General features: G+C 30.5%; 11 protein-coding genes across 11 annotated transcripts; 5 read left to right on the top strand and 6 right to left on the bottom strand.

Annotated features, from left to right (window-relative positions):
* Nucleotides 1-494: 494 nt before the first annotated feature.
* Nucleotides 495-869, top strand: ELE39_002760 (uncharacterized protein; the record flags this gene model as incomplete). Its single annotated transcript, XM_067345864.1, has 1 exon — nucleotides 495-869. One exon carries the CDS (start codon nucleotides 495-497, stop codon nucleotides 867-869), a length of 375 nt encoding a protein of 124 aa, XP_067201722.1.
* A 149-nt stretch (nucleotides 870-1,018) lies between these two features.
* Nucleotides 1,019-1,440, bottom strand: ELE39_002759 (uncharacterized protein; the record flags this gene model as incomplete). The annotated part of the gene is made up of 2 exons (XM_067345863.1): nucleotides 1,019-1,183; nucleotides 1,294-1,440. The coding sequence occupies 2 exons, from the start codon at nucleotides 1,438-1,440 to the stop codon at nucleotides 1,019-1,021; spliced, it is 312 nt and encodes a 103-aa protein (XP_067201721.1).
* Nucleotides 1,441-2,408: 968 nt separating this feature from the next.
* Nucleotides 2,409-2,998, bottom strand: ELE39_002758 (troponin c; the record flags this gene model as incomplete). Its single annotated transcript, XM_067345862.1, has 3 exons — nucleotides 2,409-2,683; nucleotides 2,745-2,880; nucleotides 2,960-2,998. 3 exons carry the CDS (start codon nucleotides 2,996-2,998, stop codon nucleotides 2,409-2,411), a joined length of 450 nt encoding a protein of 149 aa, XP_067201720.1.
* A 354-nt stretch (nucleotides 2,999-3,352) lies between these two features.
* ELE39_002757 (protein with signal peptide and transmembrane domain) lies at nucleotides 3,353-4,429 on the bottom strand (the record flags this gene model as incomplete). Its single annotated transcript, XM_067345861.1, has 1 exon — nucleotides 3,353-4,429. The coding sequence occupies one exon, from the start codon at nucleotides 4,427-4,429 to the stop codon at nucleotides 3,353-3,355; it is 1,077 nt and encodes a 358-aa protein (XP_067201719.1).
* A 1,053-nt stretch (nucleotides 4,430-5,482) lies between these two features.
* Nucleotides 5,483-7,198, top strand: ELE39_002756 (uncharacterized protein; the record flags this gene model as incomplete). Its single annotated transcript, XM_067345860.1, has 1 exon — nucleotides 5,483-7,198. The coding sequence occupies one exon, from the start codon at nucleotides 5,483-5,485 to the stop codon at nucleotides 7,196-7,198; it is 1,716 nt and encodes a 571-aa protein (XP_067201718.1).
* Nucleotides 7,199-7,807: 609 nt separating this feature from the next.
* Nucleotides 7,808-11,029, top strand: ELE39_002755 (chromatin associated protein with a chromodomain at the C-terminus; the record flags this gene model as incomplete). Its single annotated transcript, XM_067345859.1, has 1 exon — nucleotides 7,808-11,029. One exon carries the CDS (start codon nucleotides 7,808-7,810, stop codon nucleotides 11,027-11,029), a length of 3,222 nt encoding a protein of 1,073 aa, XP_067201717.1.
* Nucleotides 11,030-11,553: 524 nt separating this feature from the next.
* On the top strand, nucleotides 11,554-12,342 carry ELE39_002754 (RWD domain-containing; the record flags this gene model as incomplete). Its single annotated transcript, XM_067345858.1, has 1 exon — nucleotides 11,554-12,342. The coding sequence occupies one exon, from the start codon at nucleotides 11,554-11,556 to the stop codon at nucleotides 12,340-12,342; it is 789 nt and encodes a 262-aa protein (XP_067201716.1).
* A 148-nt stretch (nucleotides 12,343-12,490) lies between these two features.
* Nucleotides 12,491-13,237, bottom strand: ELE39_002753 (transcription elongation factor 1; the record flags this gene model as incomplete). Its single annotated transcript, XM_067345857.1, has 1 exon — nucleotides 12,491-13,237. The coding sequence occupies one exon, from the start codon at nucleotides 13,235-13,237 to the stop codon at nucleotides 12,491-12,493; it is 747 nt and encodes a 248-aa protein (XP_067201715.1).
* Nucleotides 13,238-14,167: 930 nt separating this feature from the next.
* On the top strand, nucleotides 14,168-15,079 carry ELE39_002752 (DNA methyltransferase PMT1; the record flags this gene model as incomplete). The annotated part of the gene is made up of 1 exon (XM_067345856.1): nucleotides 14,168-15,079. The coding sequence occupies one exon, from the start codon at nucleotides 14,168-14,170 to the stop codon at nucleotides 15,077-15,079; it is 912 nt and encodes a 303-aa protein (XP_067201714.1).
* Nucleotides 15,080-15,129: 50 nt separating this feature from the next.
* On the bottom strand, nucleotides 15,130-17,175 carry ELE39_002749 (FCH domain containing; the record flags this gene model as incomplete). Its single annotated transcript, XM_067345853.1, has 1 exon — nucleotides 15,130-17,175. One exon carries the CDS (start codon nucleotides 17,173-17,175, stop codon nucleotides 15,130-15,132), a length of 2,046 nt encoding a protein of 681 aa, XP_067201711.1.
* Nucleotides 17,176-17,752: 577 nt separating this feature from the next.
* ELE39_002748 (protein with PHD finger) lies at nucleotides 17,753-23,167 on the bottom strand (the record flags this gene model as incomplete). Its single annotated transcript, XM_067345852.1, has 1 exon — nucleotides 17,753-23,167. The coding sequence occupies one exon, from the start codon at nucleotides 23,165-23,167 to the stop codon at nucleotides 17,753-17,755; it is 5,415 nt and encodes a 1,804-aa protein (XP_067201710.1).
* Nucleotides 23,168-23,537: the final 370 nt, after the last annotated feature.

The raw sequence follows: 23,537 nt of genomic DNA, 5'->3' as shown, positions 1-23,537 counted from the left end.
TAAACAAATTAATTATTTGGCCTACTAACTTTAGTCTAATTTTCTTTAGTTCTTATATATTAAATTCTCATTATTTTGCATGCCTTTTCTACACATACCGCCAAAGTATCTAAAAAATTTTGAAAATTTATCTTCTAATAGTTATCAAAATATTGAAGTAGTTGTAACAATGATCAAAGGCAAGAGTGTATTTACTTGTTTTTGTATATTTATACGATGTTTTTTACTATTTTTTTAATTGATTATTTTGAAACTAGTCATCCTTAACTGTATTAACTCTTGTTACTTGTTGGCAATAATAATGTTTCCCGCTCAACACAAGTTATTTAGTGCAGTGTAAATCTTTTTAGTATTAACAAAAATAAAAGATTGATATAATTACATTAAACCAAATTCAAGCATATAAAACTCGAGATTTAAAGAGAAGTATTTAGGAAAAAGAAGAATTAACAAAGCTTTAAAAACATTTACTGTGAGTAAATTAATAAAAAATTATGCTGAGTGAAAGAGAAAAGAGCATTAAATATCTTAAAAAAATTGAAGACTTTCATCATAAAATTGATACAGGAATAATTAAATTAAAGAGTAAACTTTCAAATTACCTACAGGAGCCTCTTTATAATTATTTGAATGATACGAGAAGAGAAGTGGATCAGCTTTACAATGAAACTAGAATGTACGTATATTCTTATGAAACGCCGTTTGATCCCAAATATGTTACAGATGATGAGCTGATAAGTAGATATACTATGGCAAAACTTATTGATATAAAAACTAGAATTTTAATGAATAAAACAATTGGTATGTTAAGCTTGGAGAATGAGCGTTATATTGAAGTGATGCAAAAAGAAGGATATTTTGGCTATTAAACAGTTTAAATGACTAAAAAAGTAACAAACAGAAGAATTATTATATATTTATGACTCCAGCATTTAAATCCTAATATTTTGAGATTTGCTCTTGATAATATTCAAAGAATCCAAGTTTTCTATAGTTTGTAATTATTGAACTTTAATCTTTATCGTGTAAAAAATAGCTTACCTTTAATCACATGTTTTATCATATTTATTTTGATATATTTATTCTTTTTGCTTTGATATAGTTTTTTTTCCTGAGCTTCCTTGAGAGTTGCAAGTTCACTTAAAATTGAATCTTTTTTTGCTAAGATTTCCCCAGTATTCTTCTATTAATTTAAAATTAATTATTATTATTGTTATTAGTAATTATTGAATGGGATTTGAAATTTGTTCTACTTCCCAATCAAATGTATTTTAAACCAATTAAGTAACTTACATGATCAAAAAGCAATGACTCCATTTCATTATTTGCTATTTTCTGTTGTTTTATTAGTGGGTCGTTGCATTCTGTATACTCAAAGTTATCAATATTTTTCAGTATATTCAGATACGACCTTTCAATGAAATCAGATAATAATGCCATTATAAGAGTATTTTCTATTCAGCTTCATTTTCTTTTTGGGCTTTAATACAATTATCTAAAATCTCATTATTTAAAATTTAATAATTTTTAAAAAAACAATAATATAATTTATTTGCATGCAATTACGTAATATCAAGTGCCGGCATATATTTTTATAAATTTTATTTCTGAAATACTAATTAATGCCATAATTCAAGAAATGTGGGGAGAAGTTTTACATTTTAATTTAATTAATAATATTTGTATAAAAATTAATCTAAAACAACATATTGATTATTTAAAACAAAAATCCATGGATAGATATAGTGGAATAATTTATTATAATTAAATTTATTTACTAACTTTTGTTATTTTTATATTTAATTTTTGTGTTTAACATCTAATTTGTCATGCATTAAATTATCGAAAAAAAATGTTGGGTCCCTTGTAATTCCCGCCTTTATTTTTTAATTGATATTTATTATCGAATTAAATTGCAAAATGTCATAACGTCTAATTAACCTGAATTTATGAAATATCTGAGACAAGGAACTAAACGCCATTCTGACTACTTAGAATCAAAAATGACATTATTTTTTAAAAATACGAAAAAAACAGTTCATTTATCAAAATTGAATGTTTAACTCCCTTAGACTAAATATAAAAACTACCAATAAGTATAAATTAAGAAAGGAATCTATTGATTAATATGAATATATAAAGCTTTTAAAACTAACTTTAAGCAAGAAATAAATCCAAATCATTAAAAAAAACTCTTATATATAAATTATGCATTTTTTTTAAATAAATAAGCACGTAATCGCATAGTAATACTTAGTGTAATGTTTGAAATGACGAAAATGGACAGACCTGATCCTACTTATGTATACTCTGTGTACATGGCTGAGGACAAAAAACGGATCTTCTGATTTTACATTATATTAAGGAAGATTGATCGTGCTATTTGATTATTTTCTGCTAATGTAATTTCATTCAGAAATGCAATAAGATACAAAATCGTAAATGTTTATGTTATTTTCACCAATATCACTTAGTATACAGTTCACTTCTTCTGGTGATAATTTAATTATTGACCCGATATTTAGAAGATGCTTTCTTAATTCGACTGAACTTATTGTGTCTTTTCCATCAGAGATCGATTGCAACGACTCCACCAAGTCCCTAGCAATAACCCTATCGTTGTACACAACCTCACCAATCTTAATTAAATCTTCCACAGTGTAAAAACCTCTCTCATTAGATTCTAGAATAGCAATTCAATTTCGTAAATTATCAATTCATTATTATGTTGTTAAAGAGCTTACCTGCTTTAATTGCAAGCTTATCCCTTCTAGTTAATTGTACCCCAATTGCATTTAACATATGTATTATCTTCTCTTCTGAAACCTTTCCTGTCTTATCTCTATCTACAATCTTGAAAAATTGCCTTAACTCATCTATCTAAATGCATGGTAAATTCGAATCAAGCATTATCCCGTTCATTTGATCGTACTTCCAAAGAAGTTAAAAGAAAACTTACACGAGATTTTGACAAACCCGAAACTTCACCCAAAACCATCCTCTAAAAATTCAGGCCTAAAAATCTATTTACATAAATATGAATTTTTATTTGATTTTCAGCTTGCTCTGATTCTTTTCAGTTTTTTTCCCTCTTAATTTATTTCTGTCCACATAAATTATTTGTTGCATTGCATGCAAGAAAATATTACATAAAAGATGCGCGACACTAGAAAATTAAAATGATTAAATCAAAAAAAATTTCATCAAAGAAAAGTTGAATGTAATATGCTTGAAAGAAGCATGAAAAATACAGTTGAATCAAATGTGCAAATCAATTTTTTGATAAGGCATTTAAAGGTGGTAATTAAAGAGAATGAAAGAAAAAAAAAATAAGAAATTATAACGTCAACGTCTAATAAGAGTTCTCTACTATTTCGCTAACTAAAGTAATAGAAGAAACGGTTAAAATCCCTGCAATAAAAGAACTTAACTTAATAAACGTGCGGATTGAGTGTTTGTCATTAAATACATCTGGAATAACTTCAATGCAAGCGACATATAGTATTGTCCCAGCTGCAAGGGCTGAACAAACAGCCGATGCAACCGAATTTGAGAAAATAACTGTGGCTCCAATCATCGTCCCTAAAGGCGACCCAAAAGAAAGAATAATAATGTAAGCCAAAGGGTTGACGCCCTTTGAAGCTAGAGTCATATATACAATTAGGATTTCAATCCACTTATGAGCAAATATAACGCAGGTAATCATCCAAGTACCCATAATGCTTTTTGAAGTTCCAACTACCATCCCTTCAAATAAGGAATGGAAGAATAGTGCGCATACCAAAACAAATCCAATTGAGCTTTTGCCTGATTCAGTCTTTGATACACAATCATCCTCCGATAAGCTAATCTTAGCTTTCTTTGATGATGGAACCGTGTGTTTATTTATTGGATTAGATATGCACAATGACGAATTTTCCTTACTAATTTTTAAATCTGTGTCAAATTTATCAATTATACATGAATCTTCATCTGAAGAATATTCAGACGAAACATTGGTGCTTATAATATTAGAGTTTATGTTATCCTTCAAATTATTAGAATTTGTGTTATGCCTGCTACGGTTATGGCTATGACTATGGCTATGGCTATGTAGTTCATTTGTCCCAAAATACTCATCAGCAATACTCTCAAAGATGATTGAAAACAAAAAACCTAACAAAATTAAGTGGCAAACACAATTAACCTCAATGCCTGCAATTTTAAAAGACAATAGCCCAGAGTTCGATTCTTCTATTGCATCTGGAATGAGATGAACCAGTGCCAGTGCAATAAAAGCACCTGCTCCAAAAGCTGTCAAAATCGGAAGAATCTTACTTCGCCTCTTATTTTTCTCATTGTTATTAATCTTAGCCGGGAAAAAATATCCAACCGTGGCAGATATAAGCAATATTATACTACAAATAAATTTATGCCAGAATAAATCCATCCTTATATAATTGTAAATATTTCTCGAGAATAATTAAAGTTACACTCATATACAAACTTTACAATTAAGTAAATTACTAAATGCAGCTTTCGTAGTTATTCAACATAAATTTAGTATTGATTTACTATATTAATTGCAATTTAAATTTAGTCAGGATATTATATGTTTCCTTAACAAACAATCTCTGCAATCTATTCTATCTAGCAAGGTTAAAGTTGTTCAAAAGATACCAGCATAAATAAATATACCAACTTTTTTATGAACTTTTTTATTTAAAAAAAACTTCAACAAAGTAAAAAATGCAATGAGCTATATTTACTTAACATTGCCTCAATAGTCATTATCAGTGTCCCGTAGACAAAAATACCGTACTATAATATTTAAATGACCAATTTTGGCGCCACATCTATTTTCCAAAATAATTAATTTGAATAATAATAAATCAAAATGATTTACTATTACACTATAATAAATAAAATATTAAAGTAATAAACTACATTAAGGTTCTTAATAGGCTAATTCTTTAAAAGTTATAGCAACAATACGGTAAATTCCTTTTAGCTGTAGCTAGAAGTAAAACTACGTGTAAATTACTGCGTTACGAGCCCGACATATTCATTTTATTACTTTTAATGCAGAGTAAGAGGAGTATTCTTAAACTGAGGCTATTTTCAGCAGCTTCTAATAGAATTAGTGCTTCAGATTATTTGTGGAGGTGTCCATTTTACACTTGTTTTTAATATCTATTAATAACACTACTCATTTATTTGAAATCGTTATTACACTACATTTAAAGTTGTCGCTATTTTTAATCAGTATTTTTCTAAGAGTTATTGCTGAAAGGATTTGGAATTCAAAAGGTTTATGTATGGCTAGCTAAAACTTGTTGAATACCATTAATCAATTACACTAGAACGTCTCTTGATTAAATTTTCAATTTGGTGGGCTGATATACAAATAATACGTTAAGCTTTGTGTTATATCTCCGCCTTTATTTTTCTAATATATAATACTGGATTTGCATATGTAAGAGAACTGAGAAGAAGATTAGAAATGACACAGGTTGAAGAGCTATTTACAATTGATCTTGAGGGAGAGGAGGTTAGACATGTGAGTCAAGCTGAAGAGAACAAATTCGAATATGAATTCGACAAAATTGGTTCAGAAGCAGAAAAATACATTCAAAAAATGAGCGATGATGAAGTCAGAATTAGTATATGTAAGAGCGATATAAAGTCCGATGGGGAAATTATCGAGGATGAGGAAGATTATAAAAATGCTAACCAGAATGATAAATTTCAGCATCAAAATGTTCAAGATGAATTAGATGACACAAATTTTGATACCTCAAAGTTTGAGTTAAGTAATAATAAATTTATCGAAAAAATTAAAAATTTTCAAGATAGTGAATTAGAAGGTATCGTTAGTTTGGAGTTATGGAACTTATATAAAGAAATGGGGCCAAACATATGGCCATCTTTTTTAAGATACGAGAATCCACCAAAACATGTGAAAATGTTGGAATCTAGGTTTTATTTGAATAACAAATTTGGAAAATCGGATCAGGAAGTCGTTTTCGCTAATATTAAAGATACCTATAGCTCATTTAATATAGATATAAGTGAAGAAAATTACCTATCTCATATTAATGAAGTATTAAAGAATTTATCTGAGAAAAAGGGATTTTATTCACTTATTTTTGGTGATGAGCAAAACGCAAGAGATGGTTTAATTAATTTGTACCTAGTAACAAATGGTATCAAAAAAAGTACAAATAGTGGCAGATGTCAATTTTGTGGATCTTCTAAATGTGATCGAAAGGCCAAAAACTGTAAAGCTAACAGGTGCTTTAAATGTTTGCTTAAAGGTCACCAAATTAAAGATTGCGATACTAAATATGGTTACTTTAATCAACAGTTACTTTTACCAATTAGAATGGAAAGGGAGAATGTCTTTACTGAAAGAAATCTGATTAAAAACCTTTTCAGCTTTTCCAAGAGAAGAAAATTTGATATTCATGTGAACAATTCTAAGTTTTGCATTTGCTTGAGTTGTAATCAAACTGGCCACATCAATTGTAGCAGGCAAGTTCCAATGTTTTCTAAAGGATCCAAGATCAAAGATATGATTTCATCAACAGAAAGCAGATTCCTCATTTTTCCGGAAGATTCAAACTCTACAGCTCAAAGCAACAAGAATCAATACTTGAAAACTAACATCATTATCCCTAGCAATAAGCTTTTTAATATATCTTATCTTTTAGAGTTTACCAAAAGCACTCGAAACCAAACTAATAATCAAGATAAAGTAGTCGAAATTGGGCAAGATAGTAAGTCGTTCTTTACCGCTCGCAACAATAACTTTAACCTAACCAATAATATGCCATATCCACAGAGTCAATTTCAGTTTCATCATCCCAATCAATTTAATATCCAAAACCAAAATATTTCTGTGCAACAACAAATCCCTAATCAAACTTATTCCTATCAAAATTACAATATCCAATATCAGCACTTTCAAGGCAACTTGCAACTCCAGACCCACGCATTCCACCAAAATCCTATCTACAGACACTCGAACCAACTACATGGTCAGGTATACAACTATAACCAACCAGTTAGTAATCAAATTAATGCCGAGTTTGCGTCCAATCAAAATACAACAATCTACTCTAGGCCTGCAGTGCAAACTAATAGAACTACCAAAACTTTTAATGTTAAGAGAAAAAGATTTAATTGCGACTCTAACTTCAGAGGAAGGAAGAGATAGAATGTATATATGTATTAATGTGTTAAGCTACGTATTCTTTCACATATACGAGTATGCGACTCAATATCCACAACATTTTCTGAGTATTACAAGCTCATTTATTAACACTCTTCTATTTTTATTTATATATATTAATTTCTATATTAACGTTTTCCCAATTTGTGCAATTTTGCCTCTTTTCCCTTCGGCTTTTCTGAGGTATGAATAATCTAAGCTAATGTCAGTATACTTTGAGTGGGGAGGTACACCAGGTATGGGGAGCATGTTGGCGCCAAAACATGCGCAAAATAAACACAAAAAATTGGGTACAATATCAAAGGTGGAAGAGATTAAAAATTGAGAATATTTGAGGTTTCTCTGGGCATTTTAGAACAAGAATTTCATGTGTGTATATATTTATATATGTGTACGTGAAAAGCTTTAAAGGCCAGGCTGTAGAGGTAAATAATTAATTCGAGGTAGAAGAATCTATATAATTTGGCTTGAGACTTGGCGAGCACAAATAAGTTTTTAGGTACATTTTAGAAACAGAAAAGAAAGAGATCGAAAATTTATGTGAAATAGGCTGAGCCTACGAATTAATCATTCTAGAAATAATTAGAAGCTATAATGACTATAATGAGCGGAGATTTAAGCGAAGGTACTTGTAGTGAAGGTACACAGAAAGGGCGGAAAGGAAGGCCAAGAGGCCATGGTAACCAAGTGAAACAAATAGGTAACTTAGATTCTGAGGGAAACAGCATGAATGATATTCCTGTAGAAAGGAATGGAGTCATTTCTGTCTGCGATATAGAACTTTTAACTGAGGAGGATAAGGTAATTCCTGATTCAAAGCTAGCGAGCTATAATATTGAGGAGGAATACGTTGGATTTGGTGTGGGTCTATCTGCAGGCTTTGATAGATACTCCCAATCAAATGGATTCAGCTCAGCAGGAGGAAATATGGGGATTCGGTTATGTTATTCGGGTCTCTGGCGGAAGCTTCCCCAGCACATCCCTGTTAGAGAGTTGGCAATGTCCAGGTATCATATTGCGGTACTATTGAACAATGGCCACGTTTATGTGTCACTAAACGATATGAATGAAAGTCTTTACGGTAACTTGGAAAATTATCAAAAGACATCAGGGGTGTTAGTAAATAGTCAACAGGAGCGTCCAGAGTCTGGAAATGAGCAGAGAAACAGCATAAATAGTAGCAACACATTGCTTCTTGAGAATAGTGTCGTTCAAGGCAGCTGGCTTAGTATCAAAGAATTGGATGATAAGAATATTCGAGGACTGAGAATTACTTCGTTAGCGGTGGAAGCTGGTAATTTTGATTACAAATTCGGGATCAAAAGTTTTGTTTTGGCATGTTTGGCAAATGACGGCAAAATCTGGATTATAGAACATAGCTCATCTATCCAAGGAGGATTTAATAATATTCGCCACATAGATCTCACACAGCTAAACCCAAAGAATCATGATGCAAGCCAATCCAAGAGGCAGGCAGATAATGAGTTTTATAGAGCAGTTGATGTCACGCTTTCAGAGATTACACCAATGTACAAGAGAGGCTTTGAGAAGAGAGACAAAGCTGAAGAATTTAATGAGTACCAGGACGTCATGTTTGATGACTTTCCGTCCTTCCCATACAGATATGGAATGGCCATAACCTCTCTTTTGGCCAATGGCCATAGCAATAGCATTATTTTAAAGAAAAGCAGTGAGATTGGCAACAACAACAAAATGATTGTGCTGGACCTTCCAGTTATATGTAGAAAGGTTTTTTGTGGATCTAATGCTGATTTTGGGTTGATACTATTGCAGAACGGGATGCTTTGGAGCTGGGACCGAAGACAGGTTCAAACAGGACAGCTAAAGCAGAGTTACGATCCCAAGTCCTGCATTTCCATTAGAGAGCCAGAAAAACAAGGTGAAGAGCATTTTTCGAGTAAGATTAACCTAAAAGTATTGAAGGGCTCATTGTCTGGGAGAAAAGTTATTGATTTTTCTGGCCTACATGGAGAATTTATTGCCTTGACTCAAGATGGATTCATCCATGAATGGAACGATCCGGATAGAATGAGCTTATTTAAAAGGCCTTTAATTCAAAGCCCACTCATTTTGGCCCCTAAAACTCACCACCTGATAGTTAAGAAAGCTTTTTCGAATAGCAGATACTGGTCCTTTGATTCTATCGCTTCGAAATGCTGCCAAAACTCCGACATTCAGGAGCCAACCACAGAAAATGAGGCAGAGAAGGGGGTTGCGGATAATAACGACCTTGAAGAAATGATGGAGAAAGAAATTGGTGAAATGTATAATCCGAATAACAGAATTATTGGTGCATGGCTATTGGAGGGTATAACTTTGATTCTTTATAAAGACGGAGTTTTAAAAGCTCTTTATAATTATTTAGGTAGGGATGGATATGATACAAAGGTTGGCTTTATATCAGAAGAGGATGAGCTTTGCTGGAATAAGCAGAACTCTTCTGTTAACAGCTGCATTCTTCTTTCATCAAGATTGGGAAGATGTATCCCAGCCAATCCAATAGCATTGGTTGGACTGCTCTCTAATTTTGGGCAATGCAAATCCCTATCAGACAGGCAAAAACAGTTAATTATACAGAGGTCCCTAGTTAAGCTTTCCCTAAGAGAAAAGCCCGTGTATCGTATATTAGCTTGTTATAATTCCATAGTCTTTGGAGTCTTAAGGTCTAATGCTAAATGGCGTCCAGTAAGAGGCTACAGCTCTAAATCCCAAGCAACAAAGCGTATCTGTAAGTCTGATCTCTCTTCTCAAGAACATTGCAAACCTTCTAATGACGAAGAAATGAATTTTTCTGCCACTGTTAACCTTAACAATATTAAAGAAATCATCAAAACTCAGGAAAACAATGGGGAACTAGACCCCGAAACCCCAGCCTGTAGCAATAATCTCGATGTTGTAAAGTCAAATACCAATCAAGAATTATCTACCCTAGAGATCCCTTCAAATGAGAATATTCAAACTATCCCTATGAATAAGGTCGATACCAATGATCAGAATCAGGTTCAAAATAAAAGCAGAGGGTCTGGCAGCAGAAAACCCTCCAGAAAAAGTTCTGGCTTTGTCAAAGTTATTGCTGCTTCTCAAGCTCCAGAAGATGCTACTCTATCTGGCTCATCCCCAAATACCGATAGTGCTATTATTTCTATTTCTAATGCCACCAATAACGTTATGACTACGATGGTGTCCACAATGAATGAATCCCCCTCACTTTTTGAGAATGAATCTAAAACAAATGTGCAAGCCAACAAAACAAACCCCGCTTCTTGCAAGCTGAGCAAGGATACCAATCCAGAAAATAAAAATGGCTTAGAATCTAGTTGTCTTTCATCCTCTGCTCCACCTAATTCCAATAAAAGATCGTCTATATCTAGTCAAAAGGCTTGCAATAATACCTCATCTAAACCTCACGTTAACTCTAGAACAAGGAAAAGAGAAAGGAGATCTCTGACTAAGTCTGAAGATAAAGAGAACACAAATAATTCTAATAATCTGGATCATAAAAATCTATATTACAATGAAAAGGAGAAAGGTTATTCTTCTTGGGAATCAAAGAAGTTAAGTCTTGTTGAATACGAGGTTGAGCAAATACTTAGCATTCGTGAAAAACCTCTGACTAAGCAAAAGGAATACTTAATCAAATGGAAAGTTCCTGGACACCCAGTACAACCTACCTGGGAGCCTGAAGAAAATCTCAATGGTTGTGAAGAACTTTTGCAGGAATTCCTCAAGAGCATTAAAACGTCCAGATCAGGAAGGATACTTCTACCTTGCACTGCCATTAACAAGATCGTTTAATCCTGGAAATTAAATTTAGCAAAAACTCCCAAATTCATTTTCTTCCAAACCCTCAATTATCTATTTTATTATTATCTTATAGCTTTATACCTCTTTTAGATCAATTAATTAAACATTAATTTTTCACTTAATTGCATGTTTTGAGCGCCAAATTTATTTTACTTCGGTACCTCTAGATTTTAAGGACGTGAAAGGGATTTAGAAAATATATATTTATATTCTATTTAATTTATAAATCTACTTGAAGGGAGCTTTATAAGTAACAAAATTCTTTCTAATAACTATACTGAAATTACTTATTAGAATTTAGTTCTTATACAGACATTTTAATAACTTATTAGTAATATATTATTACCAGCTTTTCAAATTTAAACTAGTTAAATACTATTGAAAGATTGATCATCCAAACTAAAAGGCAGTATTATGCTACCAAAATATTAAAAATAATAACCATCAGTGCAATCTTATTTAAAATACTCTTAAAAAAGAGAAACTATAATTTCTGTAAACTAATTCATTAAAATATGGACGATCTAAATCTTGAATTAGAAGCACTACAAGCTATTTACTCTGATAAAGAGCTTACTATCGAAACTAAAGAAAACCGTAGAATAATTAATATTCAACTTATTAAAGAAGCCAATTGCGAAATTAAATTCAATAGTGAGGATGATGAAAGTATTAAATTTATTATAATTAAAGTTGCTTTTCTCATCAATCAAGACTACCCAGAAAAATCTCCACCTGAAATTAATAATGTAAATATATCTATTCTTGATGGGAAATATTCAATGAACGAATGCCCCTTAGATAATTACCATGATCAAGAAATTGATAATAATAGGATTATATTTGATGATTCAACATGCATATATATAAACGTAGATGAAGTTATTAATTACTATAATTCACTTAAAGAAAATTATATTGGAAGAGTCTGTCTTTTTGACATAATAGAAAATTTGCAAGTATTCATTGATGATATTACATCCAAATTAATATCTAATCAAGGTCGAGTAGACGATGCAAAGTTTGGCTTGAATTTGAGTGAAAAAGAAGATGAAGAGGAAGAAGTTATTTATTCTGGCTTAACTGAGCGAATTTTGTGTCCAGTAGAAGAAAGAGTGAGTGAAGAACAATTCAATCTCTGGAAGATGGCTTTTAAGACAGAAATGATTGAAAAAAAAATCTGGAAAGATGAGAATCAGGATTCTAGCCAACTCACTGGTAAACAGCTTTTTGAAAAAGACGAATCACTTATTAAAAGTGATGAGAATTCATCTACTATCATCGATACCACCGATATTTTATAATCGTACTATTTTTCAATTAAACTTTAATGTTGAATATTTTCTTTTCAGTTATTCATACATATAATAATAATAATTATTATTATTATTATCTTTTAATTTACTAACCCTCACTCACCTTAATGATTCGAATAAACATTTCCAATCAGTATTAATCACTAAACAAGCCATCATCTTCATTAACAGTAAATGATTTTGGCATCGATGAAGACTTTGTTATGTTGCTTATATCAAAAACTCCTGAATCCTCTTTAATCTTCCTAGATTTGTTAATTTCTAAATCTCTCTTCATCTTTTCAATTATTTCATCATTAGATGATTGTGGCTGCTGTTTACTATAATCATTTCCTTTTGTCTCCTCTTCATTATCATTTACGATAAAATCTTCCAGATCGTCATAATCATCCTCCTCATCCGTTCTTAGCCTTCTCAAACCTCTATTTGCATTCTCATTTGAATAACTGTCTTCGTTGATATCATCGTCCATTGTAAATGAAATCTTCTTTTGGTTTCTTGAATAAATCATATTGCTTACCAAATCACTATTACCTAGATTTTGAAGAGTCTTATTCTCGCCATCTTTCACGGCTAAGACACTGCCTTCATTCAAAATAGATTGATCTACCACAGATGATGAAGTAGACTGTGCCATGTTATTTACCTCATAACACTTATCTATCCAATTCGAATATATATCAACAGCTTCATCAAATTTACCAATCCTAGATGTATACTCTACCCCACATACTCTACATGATAAATGCCCTAATCTCTCTTTATGGTTCATTCTAACACCAACAGTCTTTACATTATTACAAAATGGACAATTAAACTCCTTATCCAACTTTGGTACTTTACTTTTCTTAACTTCCGCCTTCTTCGTCTTTCTTTTACCCATAACTCAATTTTATTACCTACTCCAACTTACTTTTGAACCTTTTCTTATAGGTTGGAAACTTGAGATAAAAGTTTTAAATGATTATTCCATTATATATTATTATTTATCAAAATTCCCGCTCAAAGTTTTCCTTTAATATTAATCGATTTTTTTTCTTGTAAGATTTTTAATTAAAAAAAAGAAAAAGAAATACCACACAATGACTGCTAAACATGAAAAAGAATATATTAATAAAGCAGATAAGAAATTTTCTGTAATAGAGTGAGTTGAATTACTTTAATTTTCAATATATTTCTTTAAACTTTTATTCTCGGTCAATTTCAAATATTCCATTTCCATTACATATACAATTCAAAATATTTGTTAAAATATATATTATCATTTTAATTTGACTTAAATTCTTGAATTTAACCAATTATTTGTTCATTATATTATCAATTATATTTCGCTTTAATTTAAATTAAAAAATATTGGATGAACTGAATCTAATAATGGGAAAAATAGATTCTTTAGTGGTATTGGGGGATTGCACCTTTCAATAAAAAATGCAGCTATTTCACTTAACTCTGTAAGTAATTAAATCAAAAATTCTCAAATTAAATCTCATCTGATCGCCTTACCACTTTTTTTTTCTTTTTTTGAACTATTAAAATAACCTCACATTGATAGAAACAAGACATTAACCACCCTAATTTAAAGCTCGAAGTTATTAAGGCTTTTGAAATAAATGAGCACGCAAATATTACATATAAGAAAAATTTTTCAAGTACATTAATATGTAATAAAAATATTGAATCTTTGAATATAAATGATATCCCTTATGCTGATATTTGGCTTCTTAGCCCCCCTTGTCAACCTTTCACCAAAGGAGGTTCTAGGAAAGATTCGGATGATTCAAGATCTAAACCATTTTTAAACTTAATAGATTTAATGAAATCATTAGAAAGCCACGACAAATTACCAAAAGCTTGGTTTGTTGAAAATGTTGCAAACTTTGAGACTTCAAACACTCATAAAGAAATGTTAAATATGTTGTCAAAGTTAAACTTTTGTACATTTGAGTTTATGCTATCACCGACCTTGATTGGAATCCCAAATACCAGAGTCAGATATTACTGTGTTTCTGTCAGAAAAGATTCTGAATATTTTATCAAGCAATTAAACGAATTAAAGATGTCAATTTACCAGAAAAACTGTCAGTCTATAGCAAGTAATGTCCTTTTATCCCATTCAATACGAGAAAATATCAGAGATTTCAAATCCGAAGAAATACCCTTGGAATATTCAAATTTGTTGTGTTCTTTTCCTTATGAAAATAACCAAATAACCCAAATTATAGATGATATACCAGGTTTAATAAACGATGTAATAATGAACTCAAGTGATATCGATGAGGAAAGCTTTAAATTGCTCAAACAATTTGCTAGCAATATTGTCAAGAATAACCCTTCATTTAAATTTGATATAGTAAACATTAATTCCAAAGCTTCGACTACATTTACAAAAAGCTATATAGAAACCAAAGGTCGTGGTGGTCCTCTATTTGATTTTTCTGAAAATAACGGAAAAAGCGAAAAACGTATTATTGATGATCATGATACTTACAGCCATATATTTAATACTTGTATTCTAGAAAACAAAAGATTTCAAACTGTTCAAGATAATAATAATTTGAGATGCTTCCACCCAAAAGAAATACTCTCAATTATGGGATTCCCAAATAATTGGTTTGAAGGAATTAACATCAATATTAAAAAACAATATTCACTTATTGGAAATAGTATTTCTGTCCATATTGTAACTATACTCCTCCATTTCATGTTGGAATTACTGATTAATTAATTGGTTGACTTCATTATTTGCAACTTTGTTTCTTATATTAATTCATCAACTTACTTTGTATTTTTTATATTACGAATTAACTGATCACAGTAATTCTTTTCTAATCCATTTTGGCTGCAAACTTTTGTAAATAATGTTATAATAGGAATTTCTGGTATCCCAAATTTCTTCATTAAACATGATAAGTTCTCAACATTGTTTAAAATATCAAAAGATTTGATATTTTTTACCATTCTAAATTTTTCAAACTCAATATTATCAGATTCTAGGACTTTTCTCTGAAAATGTTCAGAAATGCATACTAAGACTGTCTCCTCCCAGATCTTTACAACGCTCCAAATATCATGCTTATATATATTTGCAAATAGCTCACTATCATCAATAATCAAAGATTCGGATATAAATAACATTTTTCTGAATAGCCAAGTGCTCTTTTCACTTTGAATTAGCTCCATTATCATTTCAATATGTTCAAATAAGACCTGACTTAACTCTTTACCCAAGTATAAGTATAATTTATTATTTTCCGCCTTCAAAATCTCGTCCATTATTGCACTTAGATATAAATCACAATTTTCATACTGATTTAAACCAGAATCTTGATTACGTATCAAGTTGAGTGCTTTTTCAATCATTTGCTTTGATTCTGGATTATTCCTTTCATCTAGCCCCACTAAAATTTCAATAAACTCTCTGTAAATGCTTCCAAAATCAACCCTGTCAATGATAATATTTTCAGCTTGGCCTTCATCTATACCAATTAAATTTTCTGAGCCAGAATCCTTATTCTTATATGCTACTGCATCATTTGAACATGCTGTAGAAAATGATTCCATTGATTGATTTTTTTCATCCTTTACCAAATCATTTTCAAGATTCTCTTGAAAGTTTAAATCCTTAAGATAACTTTCATGAATGTAATTCTTCGTATTTTCATTAACCATCATACTAAACTGAGAAAGTAAAATTTTTACAGCTTTTTGAGCTTTAATTGCGGTTGCAGGATTCACCAAATTTAAAATTATAGTTTGTAAATCTATCATATTATCGAGAGCAATGTTTTTCTCGGCCATTTGAGATGTAGATAATGTAATAAACTCATCATCATTTATTTTTATATTACTCATTTTTTTACATATTTCCCTCCAATTCTCCTTTTTCACTTGTTCAGCATTAAAATTGTACGCTCCTGTAAAAACTGTCGAATCACTCAAATTATTCTCTGAATCTTTGCTTTTATTACTAATTCCAAACCTATTTGCAAACTCATAAATATCCCCTTCAACATCAATCTCTTGTATAGATTTGATTAAATGATCTGAGTCATATTGTAAATTTCTAATATAACTCATATCATAAACCATCATTTTCATTAAAGTATCCAAAATGCATTTAATTCTTTTTGAGTCCATATCTTCCAAAATACCAATAATATGCTTCATTTCTGTCAAATAAAACTTGTGATAGGTTTCAAAGCTCTCAACACTATTATTATATTCTTTCTCTAAACTATTCAATTCAAGTATTTTTCGAAGTATTTCTCCGCTTAGCACAATTATTTTCTCCTGTGAAGATTTTGATCTATTCAATTCGTAGTATCTCAAGCTAAGCTGGCCTATATTATGCCTTGCAATCCCATAATTGTCTCTCAGTTTAATAAAATTTAAATATCTCTTCTGAAGTTCTGATGTTATTCTTTTCCCAGATAATAATAAATGATCATATGCAGATTTGTGGTTGTCCAACATGCTATTTAATGTATCATTTAACACATCAGACCTCAAGGTCTCGCAAAGCTCTCTACATTGCTGAGATCTTCTGTAAGTTTCATTCCTTAGAGTTCTTATTGCAAGACTCATGCTTGTACTTTCCGTTGCTGATGGAAAAAACTTTGAAGAAATCTTTTCTAATCCATTTGAATACATTTCCTCTAATGATGCTCTTTCCTCCAATGCTTGTCTTAATTGCTCCGCCAACTTCAGACCATTCTCAATTCTTGCGCAAATAAGAGTCCAATCATGCAAAAACTCATCTTGATACTTCAACACTACTTTCTTCTCCACCCCACATTCTCTCATTCCTTTCTCCGCCTCCATTCTACTTTTCCCAAGATTAATGTATGGGAAATTTTTTAAATCTTCAAAACTATTAGACTCACAAAAATGCTAATTCACCTCAAATTAAATTTAATATAATTTTGGTTATACGCACCTTTCTTTTGCATATCTTCACTAACATTCAACGCTATAAGCCGCCACTCGTTTTTAAAAATTATTAAATTCTTGTCAAATAAACTATAAAATAAATTGTAACTCTTCTTTCTAGCTTCAGACAAACTTAAACATAAAGAATTCTCCTCATTAAATTTTTTAATTTAATTTTTTTTCTTAATTTGCACACATCAATTTTTCAGTCCTCTACACTGTATATTGCAAAAATCTGTCCACATTGCGCATGCATGCATATATATATATATATATATCTGCTCTTGTATGAATAATGTGATAGAAGCAATATTTGCATGATAAAGCTGGTATAATCCAAATGGATGAAAATTTTCAAGGAAATTCATTATTATTTATATGTTATATTTTATCATCAACTAATGAAGGTGTTATGATTACTAAACGATATAATTGTTTAATTTACCTATTGGAATAAGAAATAAATTAATTACTTGTGACTTTTGTTGGTCCTAGATGATGGGCTCCAACTTTGTGTAGAAGATGTGTCTGAAAACTCTTCTTCTCTATCCCTATTTCTTTTAATTGACTTTCTTTTTGTCTGTTTTCTCTTAGGATACTTTGGAACTTTTTCAGATGTTGTTTGTGTATAAAAATAGATAATTTCATTCGCATAATCTATTAGCCTCTTTTCGGAATCGCTACTTTCAGAAATTTCCCAAATTAGATGTAATTTCTCTCTCAAACTTTGTAATAATTCATAGATTGTGCTTGTTCCTAACGAAATCATATTTGTAGAATTTTCAATAGCACCAGCATTAAATTCAGAGTCTTGATGGAGGAACTTGGGTTTCTCTTTACTAATGGAATTGTAAGGGTTGAAGCTAGATATTTGATTATCTGAAATTCTGTATTCTTCTTTGAGAATTAATTGTATAGTGGTGCATACTGTTACAAGAATTGCAATGCAAAAAGCTTGTTCTGTATCTATTTTTACAGGATTCTCAGAATCATTGGATATATTTTGAGAGCAACTTACACAAATTTCTCCCAAACAAAATAGGACCAATAATATTTCTGATTCAAATTGAAATGGCATTGCTAAAAATATATAAGAAACAAATTCCATATATAAAACCAATAAAACCCTACTTTCCAACATCAAATGAGCTCTAAGTTTTCTGAGTAAGATCTCAGTTTCATCAACTGATAATAATAATTCAAGTTGTTTGCAACATCCTCTAATTATACTTTCTCTGAATACTCTTTTACTTCTGCATTTCTCAGAGTAAATCCTCGTGAAAAACTCAAAAACAGTTTCTAAAACCTCAGATCTACTTTTTGACTGTATCTTCTCACTTGTTACTTCGTTTGAAATAATAGATCTTGGGGCATTTTCTGAAACAGTTTTTGAATTGTAAACTCCAAGTAGACCAGGGAAATTTGAAGTGCAAAATACAAATCCATACACAGATATTTCTTTATATTTATTGATAATAAGGTTTGGGAATCTTTCAAATAAAGAACTTATAATTTGATAAGACTTGAATGAAACTTCCCTATTTGATGAAAACAATAAGCCAGAGACCTGAGGAATAATTGAAGTTGGATTAACCAGGCCTTGCTTATTTAATTGCTCAAGAATGCACAGTATTAATGAAGAAACTTGTTGTTTTTGTTGATTTGAAAACCTCCCTTCCTGATATCCTGTTGTTTCTTCAAATAAATTTAACAATAACTCTAAATTTGATGCGATCGGTTGTGATGCAGAAACTGAGTTTGTGTTATGTGTTACAGAACCAAAAGCGCAAGTTCTAATTGAAGAAATATTTCCCAAATTAGAGCAACTTGAAGAGCTTACTGGTGAATTTATTTCATTTTTCTCAAATTGTATTGAAGTTCTTTTTTTTGTGTTCGGAGTGCTAAAAATACTATTATTTCCTGAAAACACATCATCGCTTTGATTGATTTCATCATGAAATTGGTTTGTAATATCCTCAGTCATATTAACTCTTTTTGATGACTCTAAATCATTTTCCTGAGCGATTTTGTTCTCTTCTAATGCTTGTATCTCGTAACTTTTCAAAAGAGTCAAAATTCCCTGCAAACAAATTATGCATAAATTAGAATTAGCTTTACTATTATTCACTGTGTTGTTAGAGCATTGGATAGATTGTTTTGAATGACAATCCATACTTGCAAAAGACTTATTTCCTTTAATAGCACATTTAATTAAATTATTGAATTTTAAAGTCTTAACAAATTGTTTTTGATTTATTAAAAATTGAATCAATGTTGGAAACAATACTCCCTTATTTAAATTCCAATCCAATGTATAATATAAATCGCAAAGCAAGTCAAAAACAACTCTGCTTGACTCCAAAATTGTATATTCAAGCCCCAAATCTTCTCCAAATTCACTTTCTGGTACTTTATTAGTTGGGCGTGATTCGAAAGCCCATGAAATCCCAAACTCTGTCTGGATTAACTTCGCTCTCTCTAGTTTATTATCCACAATTGCTAGCACCATATTAGGAGAACTGAACTCAAATATACATCCTAGAAGCCATGCACTTCTTCTTAATTGATCAACTTCTTTTAGGTCCATGGTAACTTCCGTACCTAAAGTTTTTTGTCTATAATTCCATAGTATTCTTATGTTATCTATTATTAGAGGAGATAAAGCGTTATTTTCATTCGGGCCTTTTTCACTTTCCACAAGCAGATTACAAAGGCATAATATAGATGATCTAATTAGTTGTGGCGACCTTGAATTAGTTATTATTTTCAATAAATCGAACTCAATGCTATCAGCCTCAAAATCTCCAACATAAGGCAAAATATATGATAACACCGTGCATATGTGAATCATTACTTCCGATTTAAATTGACGGAAATCTTTGAGATAAACCACTATATATGAATACATATCCTTTATAGATTTCGGATAAACTTTACCAATAACTTCAGCTGTTTTTAATATTTGAAGTTTCACTTCCGAAAAGTCTCTGGATGAATTGCTTTTTACAATATCTTGATCATTTAATTTCCCATTTTTTGTTCCACTTTTATTTGAAATTAAATCTTCAGATTTGATCGTATCTAGGTAGTTATCGTTTTGAATAAACATATCCACAAGTATATTAGACCATCTTGTAATTAAACTTTCCAAATTTTTTATTGATTGATTTTCTTGTAAAATAGACATTACACCTTTTAATAAACAGTTTGTACCTTTTTGTTCATGGTTAATGTATTGAAGGAATTCATTGCTTTCCGAATAATTGATAAGTTTAACCAGGCATTCTGCCATCTTATCATCTACCTTACTTGAACTTTGAAACCAAATAGAAGTAAATGAATCAAAAATCAGTCTTTTTATTGTTTGTGTTTCTTCAACTGCAGATGCCCTTTTTAATAATATGATACCAATGTTTAATTTTGATGGATCTTGGTGATATAAACCTCTGAGAATTTTTATCGAAGCCATTCTAACTAAAGGAGAGATATCGTATGCTGTTCTGAAAATTTGATCCAACATTAATTTTGACACTCTATCAAAATTAATCCTTAAATCTTCTCCATTTTGGATATAATCAGAATTTTCATTAGATGAAATATCGGAAAAGTACTTTTCAATTATTGCCAGAGCTCTCTCTCTAACTTTTGGAGTTTTATCCTTTAAAGATAATATTATTGCGTTTAAAACTGTTTCATTAGTGATCAAGAGATAGGGTTTAACTGAAATTATTTGGCCCAGAGAATTCAAAGATATTCTTCTAATTGAAGTAACATTCGAATTATAAATATTCGATAATAAGCAGTGCAATATAATATTTGCAACATTCTTCAACTCTTTAGCAAGTATTACGTTCCAAAACCTTATTGTGTTTGCTTCTAGTAGCTTTGGAAATTTTGAAGAATAAGCTATCAATGGTGAATGTAGCTTTGTAATTGGAGAAACCCATTCAGTTAATAACATAATATATAATTGATCCATTTCATCACATGTTCGAAATATTTTTTTGTTTCCGCTTTTAGTTGTTTTATTTTTAGGCTCTTCCTTCCCATATTTTTTCTCTGTATTTTTATTTCCAAGTTTTAGTTTTGCAATCATCTCCAAAATAAATGAGCATGCAACTGAGCTTCCAGTATCAGTCACTAATTTTGTTATATCAGTGATAAAGGGCTCAGTTGAAGCTTGAGACACTGTCATTGCAGTCTTCCTATATAAATAATCAAGTACTGTTATTAATACCACGCTTAATTCTGAATCTTCTGAAGATAATATTTCTTCTCCACCAGTCCCAAAATTTGTATTTATTTCGTTAAATATTAAATTGATAGTGCAACTATCGCATTTCCATTGTTCATATATTTCCAAATATGTTCCGTTCTGAATGCAATTTAGATGAAAGTTTTTACTGCAATTTTCACATTTTATTAATTTTTCTAAATCTATTGTGTAGGAGCTACCGCATACACAATCAATTAATGCATCATTTGTGGTATCATCTCCTTCAATATGCGCTTCCTTCATTTCGGATCTACTCTTCTGAATGCTTTTCTCAGATGAATCAGTGTACATAAGTTTGATATTAACATTTTTGTAAATTATTGAGAGTGACAGACCTAATAGGTGTACACAAAGCTCTTTTGAATATAAGTCAATATGTATTGATTGTGATTTTGGGCCACTCTCATTAATTAATGAGTTATTTGAGATCTTAATTAACTGAATTATAATAATTTGAGTAATAATTGAGCATATATTGTATTTTGGATTAAATGATGCCCTGAGTAAATCCGTAAGAATAACAGTTGCAATATCGTTTCCTGTTGAAAAGTTACCCTCTTTTTTTTTTGTTCTGTTTAAAATAATATTATGGATAAAAAATGTTGCAAACTGGCTACAAATAAATTTTGCCGAATTGTAACGTTTTATTGAAATATTTTTTATTGAGAGAATATTGTCATTAGAAACTATTCCATTCGGAATACAAATACTCTGTATTAGTCTTATCAATAAATAGACATAAATATGCATATACGAGTCCATTTCAATGCAAATTTTCGCTTTCTTGATTGCTTTGTTAGTTTGAGGCAATTCTTCCATCACGTTAAAAATTAAATTCAATGAATTTTCCAAGAACTCATTAGAATTCAATGAACCAGAAACAAATAAATGAACAACTATCTCTACTGCGAGCAATATTGTCATTGTATTTATGTCCTCAATCAAAAAAATTGAAAGTAAACCAACAATAATTTGTGTTGAAAGTACCTCATGAATATTTTTGATTCTTACTATAGTATTTATTGTTTCCAAACAGTCAATAAAAGATGTATTTAAAGCTTCCAAACAGCAATTCTTAACGTTCTCCGAAAATATTATTGGCAGTACGCTCCTTATAATATTAGAAATAATTCTAATTTCTTTAATAAATGTTATCTCATTGAAAATGATCGATTCAAAGTGTAAAAATATCCCAATAATATTAACCACATTAACTAAGTTTTCTATTAAAACATTTTCTGAACTTTTCCCCTTATCGTTCGAAGAAATTCTCTTTCCGAATTCAATAATTAAGTTGGATCCCAGTATTTCTTCTAATAATGCTTCACAATTTCTTTTATATTCAACCCTTCCACAAAAATCTGAAATGATTTGGCTGTCAAATTTAGAAAGCTCCAAATGTATTTTTTTAAGATTTATTTTATTAAATTCTGATAATTTTGGAGCTGTATCTTGTAATAGCACTTCAAAAATTGCAGCAACCTGCTCTGATCCCTTATTTTTGGATAGCCTTTTTTTCCCAGTTACATCGATTGTATTAGCTTGCTCACTGTTGTTATTCATTATTACACATGCGTTACTCTTTTTTAATTGGCTCGGAAGCTCCATCTTTAGAAAAATTTTATTTAAGACCCCCCAACTATTAACAAGTAATTTCAGACTTGAAACTTCTGAAACTATGTACTCTTGAGAAATAACTCTGCAATGCAAACTAAGTTCTGACCAAATTTCCAATTTATATATATAAATACTTTGCAACTAGAAACTTAAACCTTTTTTAGCTATTCAAAACCCCAGAAAGAGCACTACCCAATAGAGTTACCTTCTCTTTAAGCGTGTTAATGAAAGGCCTTCTAAAGAATTCAAGAAACTATGAGAAGAATTTATTAAAAGAAATTGTTCATTTCGTGCACACGCCATAAAATCAAATTTTTTTTTGATTGCCCCCACATTTTCAAAACAAAAATATGAATGACTG

The sequence above is a fragment of the Cryptosporidium sp. chipmunk genotype I genome, assembly GCF_004936735.1.
Source record: "Cryptosporidium sp. chipmunk genotype I strain 37763 chromosome Unknown contig_31, whole genome shotgun sequence".
Lineage (NCBI taxonomy): Eukaryota > Apicomplexa > Conoidasida > Eucoccidiorida > Cryptosporidiidae > Cryptosporidium > Cryptosporidium sp. chipmunk genotype I.
This window is presented reverse-complemented; position numbering and strand designations above follow the sequence as displayed.